This window comes from Equus quagga, chromosome 11, assembly GCF_021613505.1.
Source record: "Equus quagga isolate Etosha38 chromosome 11, UCLA_HA_Equagga_1.0, whole genome shotgun sequence".
NCBI classification, from domain to species: domain Eukaryota; kingdom Metazoa; phylum Chordata; class Mammalia; order Perissodactyla; family Equidae; genus Equus; species Equus quagga.
The window spans coordinates 110948795-110953738 of record NC_060277.1 but is presented as its reverse complement, the minus strand read 5'-3'; the positions used below and the strand labels follow the sequence as shown (position 1 = coordinate 110953738).

At 51.2% G+C, this 4944-nt stretch overlaps 1 protein-coding gene across 8 annotated transcripts in view; it reads left to right on the top strand.

Moving 5' to 3' along the window:
* The window catches only part of ST6GALNAC1 (ST6 N-acetylgalactosaminide alpha-2,6-sialyltransferase 1), a 20745-nt gene extending 17396 nt beyond the window's left edge, over nucleotides 1–3349 (top strand). For all 8 annotated transcript variants that reach the window (XM_046674207.1, XM_046674209.1, XM_046674205.1 and 5 more), the window contains 7 exons: nucleotides 391–559; nucleotides 716–887; nucleotides 1108–1246; nucleotides 1502–1605; nucleotides 1791–1880; nucleotides 1963–2062; nucleotides 2363–3349. In XM_046674207.1, coding sequence (XP_046530163.1) covers nucleotides 391–559; nucleotides 716–887; nucleotides 1108–1246; nucleotides 1502–1605; nucleotides 1791–1880; nucleotides 1963–2062; nucleotides 2363–2554 — 966 coding nt within the window. In that variant the 3' untranslated portion in view covers nucleotides 2555–3349. The remainder of the gene's footprint in view (nucleotides 1–390; nucleotides 560–715; nucleotides 888–1107; nucleotides 1247–1501; nucleotides 1606–1790; nucleotides 1881–1962; nucleotides 2063–2362) is intronic.
* The last annotated feature ends 1595 nt before the right edge of the window (nucleotides 3350–4944 follow it).

The window sequence follows — 4944 nt, the reverse complement described above, 5'->3', positions numbered from 1 at the left end:
AATTTGTATGTTTATGCACTAAGGAAAACAGCCTGGGCCCACACCCACAGGAAGGAGGCGTTCACAATATGTATGTTTACACACATAATTGTGACCATGCACCACGACAGCACACTGGGACGCATTCCACCTTCACAGGCTCTTCCATTCTTCTCTCGCTTACATGGGGGCATTCGCCTTGAGGGCCAAGAACCGCCCATTCCCTGGGGACCTCCAGGACCGCAGCGGGCCTGGACAACGGCAAGGGAGCGTCAAGGAACAGGAGGGAAGAGATAGCAGAGGCAGGGCCTTCCGAACTTTGAGGGCGCTTTCTGCCCCCTGCGCCCCGCCCAGCCCCCGGCCATGGCCTTCCCGGGCCTCTCCCCGCCTGACCCATCCTCCTGCATGTAGACCTGCTCTGACTCGGTGAAGGTCAAAGCTTCCAAGTCACTCTGGCTCCAGAATCTCTTTCTGCCCAACCTCACCCTCTTCCTGGACTCCAGCCGCTTCAACCAGAGTGAGTGGGACCGCCTGGAACACTTCGCACCGCCCTTTGGCTTCATGGAGCTCAATCACTCCCGTGAGTCCTTGCCCCGGGGGTTGCCTGGCTCTGCACTAGGCCGTGGCTGAGGGCAGCTGGCTTTTGTCTCTGGTCTGCCTCTTCCCTGGGGCCGCCAGCCCTGGGAGAAATGATGGGCCCTTCCAGGGCTCTCAATGGAGCCCCTGCTTGTTCCAGTGGTGCAGAAGGTTGTGACACGCTTCCCTCCAGTGCCCCAGCAGCAGCTGCTCCTGGCCAGCCTCCCTCCTGGGAGCTCCCAGTGCATCACCTGTGCAGTGGTGGGCAATGGGGGCATCCTGAACGACTCCCGCATGGGCCAAGAGATAGACAGCCACGACCACGTGTTCCGGTAAGCTGCCCCTCCCCTGCGCCCCCTCCAGCCTCTCTCCTGCAGAGAAGGGCTCTCTGAGAGATCTGAGAGGGTGTTCCAGGCCTGTATCTGGAAGAAATTCCAGAGAACTGCTGCAGAGAACTACTGCCTCCCCCGTTTCTCCTTCCTTTCCCCATCCTCCTCCACGCGTCTGCCTCCTGCGCCCAGGTGTGCTGTCTGGTTCTGTCTTTCTGTATAGGTTGAGCGGAGCTGTCATTAAGGGCTATGAACAGGACGTGGGCACTCGGACATCTTTCTACGGCTTTACTGCCTTCTCCCTGACCCAGTCACTCCTTATATTGGGCAATCGGGGCTTCCGGCACCCACCTCTGGGGAAGGTGAGCAAAGAGGAGTGGGCCTGGCCACACACAGACTCTGGATAAGGGAGCACGCAGTGAGAAAGGGAGACGAGCATCCTGCGTCTGGAGTCTGGGGTTGGCACAGGCGCTGTTCCTACGAGGGCTGAGGACAGGGAGGACAGCCAGGCCAGGCTTGAGAAGAGCAAGCGGGCAGTCTGGAGTCAGAGCCGGGCCGCCCCAGCCGGTAGTCCTGAAGGCAGTACTCGTGGACCACTCGCTGTCCTTGGTCCGCAGGATGTCCGCTACCTGCACTTCCTGGAAGGCACCCGGGACTATGAGTGGCTGGAAGCACTGCTTCTGAATGAGACCCTGGTGAAACAGAACCTTTTCTGGTTCAGGTACCCAGTGCCCGCTCCCCTCTCCCCAGGCTGAGCTGTGTAGTGAGCAGCTGTGAAGGCTTGACAGGTGGGAACAGTGTTAGCTGTCACCTGGAGATGGGGTACCGGTTATGCCCATGACCCTGACCTGGCCCACATGGGAGGAGGTCAGAGAACCGAGCCTGCTGACCTGCTCCTGCCCACAGGCGCAGGCCCCAGGAAGCTTTTCAGGAAGCCTTGCAGCTGGACAGGTACCTGCTGCTGCACCCAGACTTGCTCCGATACATGAAGAACAGGTGAGAGCAGGGAGCTGTGGAAGGGGCCGGCCCTCTCATCCTTGCAGCTCCTGACAGCTGCGGGGGCTGGGATGTTTCACAGGTTTTTGAGGTCTAAGACCCTGGACTCTGTCCACTGGAGAATATACCGCCCCACCACTGGGGCCCTCCTGCTGCTCACTGCCCTGCAGCTCTGTGACCAGGTAAGACTCTGCTTCAGGAGCAGGAGTACCTGCAGAAACAGCTCTGGGGGACTCCTGGCCAGCTCAGCATGGCATGATGGCTGGACTGGGTGCCCACCCTTCTGGGGTGAGGAAAGTGGGTGTGTGTATGGATGCATGCATGCGTGCAAGTGTGCATCCAGGGGGGCCTGCACTGATCCCTAAGGATGGAACCAGGATAAAGGGATCCCCCAACCCCTCGACACACAGAGAGCTAGCCCATGAGAAGAAGCCTGGGAGAGAGCAACTACAGGCCTTATTTCTCCTCCAACCTTGACGTAGGTGAGTGCCTACGGCTTCATCACCGAGGGCCATGAGCGCTTCTCTGACCACTACTATGACAAGTCATGGAAACGAACCATCTTTTACATCAACCATGACTTCAAGTTGGAGAGAACACTCTGGAAACGGCTACATGATGAAGGTATCATCCGGCTGTACCAGCGTCCTGTAACTTCCAAACCTCAGCTCTGACTGGAGCCTGGGCTGCAGCAGTCTCCTTGACCATGCAAGGTGCAGTGGGAGCCTTGAGACTCTTCTGCCGTTTTCCCAGGGCTCAGACCAGGCTTCCAGCCCCTCCAGGCTTCCGCGGGGGCAGAGGAGGAGACGCCCTCAGGGCGGCAAATGACTGGCTGAGGTTTTGGAGACCTTGAAAAGTCGCTACCTTGGAAAGTTCTGTTCCCTGGAGGGGGATCTCCCTTCTTGAGACCCAGGAACTTTAACTAAATGGGGTAGTGAGCGGTCAATACCACAAACCTCTGTGGAAAATCCCCCTTCTCTGGCCCAAAGCTACTGGACACAGAGGAAAAAGCTGGAACTTACGGAGACATATAGATTTGCGTTTGAATTCCAGATCTTCTCCTTAGCAGCTGTGAAATCTTGAAGGTATTACTTAAGTTCCCCCTGGATTGAAGCTTCCAGGGGTTATTGATTCTAGAAGGGTCGGCACCTGTGTTTTGTCTTCGAGCTATTTGACAAGTCTCTGGGTTGTAAAAAACTGATAGTAATAAAAATGATTCTTGTCCATGGGAGATGCAAATAAATTTCGTGCAACGAAGACACAGGTAATTGTTCCCCTATGGATAGTGACCAGTTTTGTACCTATCAGCAAATTCGTTTATCGTTCCTGACTGCCTATATGCGTGTCCATACTTGGGGTTCTCAAGTGAACAGTCTTTACATCTTACTAGTTCCTTCATTAATTAATGAGCTAGATAAAATATTTGACATGTGGGGGCTGGCCCCATGGCCGAGCGGTTAAGTTCGCACCGCTCTGCTGCAGGCGGCCCAGTGTTTCGTTGGTTCGAATCCTGGGCACGGACATGGCACTGCTCATTACACCACGCTGAGGCAGCGTCCCACATGTCACAACTAGAAGGACTGACAACAAAGAATATACAACTATGTACTGGGGGGCTTTGGGGAGAAAAAGGAAAAAAATAAAATCTTAAAAAAAAAATATTTGACATGTGTTCATTTTATATCTGTAGCAGAGTCACAATTTTACCCTTTAAAAAAATTATCCTTTGGGGCTGGCCTGGTAGCACAGTGGTTAAGTTCACGCACTCCAGTTCAGCGGCCCGGGGTTCAAGGGTTTGGATTCTGGGCACAGACCTGCACATCGCTCACCAAGCCAGGCTGTGGCAGTGTCCCACATACAAAACAGAGGAAGACTGTCACAGACGTCAGCTGTCAGCTCAGCGACAATGTTCCTCACCAGAAAACAAAAAAATTATCCTTCAATATTGCCTTAGGCCACCACTTTCTCATCTGTAAAATGACTTTTGGGGTATTCACTTCATAAAGATTTTTTAAAGTGCTGTATGTCAAAAGCCTGATGCAACAAGGAATTCGTTTTCCTCCTGTTTTTACTCTTCTATCCTTCCATCAATCTGCATTTTCTCAAACCCCACGATGAGAATTTGGGCTCAGCCAAAGACGTTTCAGTTCACCTTACCCCTTTGAGTTCTGTCTCCAGGATTTGAACTCTGAACTCTGAAGGTGCTAACAGAATAAAGACCCTCGGTGAGGGCATGGAAGGCAAAAAAAAAAAAAAAAAGAAAAAAAAGAAAATTTCCTTTTAGACCTAATGCTCGGGATTCAAAAGCTAATTAATACCGATAGGTCCGGATTTGCGTTGCTCAGAAAGGGTGCAGTACCAGCTCCGAGCAGCAGGTGGCGGCATCGTGGTGCCCAGCTTTCCTTTTTCAGGTTTTGCTAGCTATTTTTACACGTTCATTCTTACCTACGAATTTTAGTATCCCGTTAGGATCATTACTATCAGTAGAGGACCCCCAAATCCGCCTCCTCCGATTTAAGTTCAGGCCACCCAAACATGAAGGCTGAGTCTCAGTTATCTGGGTCTAAAATGGTCCTGGAGGTGTCAGTCAAAAGAACCAGAAAAGAGAAATCAGTTAGAGGCATATGAATTAGAAAAGAATCCCTGTGCAGATGATACGATAGTATATGAAAGAATACACTATGTATTATCGATATAGTAAGGTAGCAGGGTATAAAATGAGCATACAGAAATCAATAGCCTTCATAAACATCAAAAATAGCCAGGGAGAGGATACAGTAATGAGGAGAAAACTCGCTTACAATAGCATCAATGAAAACAAAATATTTTGCAATAAATTTAACAAGAAATGTTCAAAATCTGTATGAGGAAAACATTAAAATCTTCCTGAAAGGCACAAAAGTAGTTTTGGACAAATGGAGAGTCATCTTTTGTCCTTGTAAAGGACGACTCAGTGTAATCAATTTGTTAGTTCTCCCCAAGAAAATGGATAAATACAAGGCAATGCCAAGAAAAATACCAAAACATTTTTTCTAGATCCTAAACAGATACTAAAATTCGTATG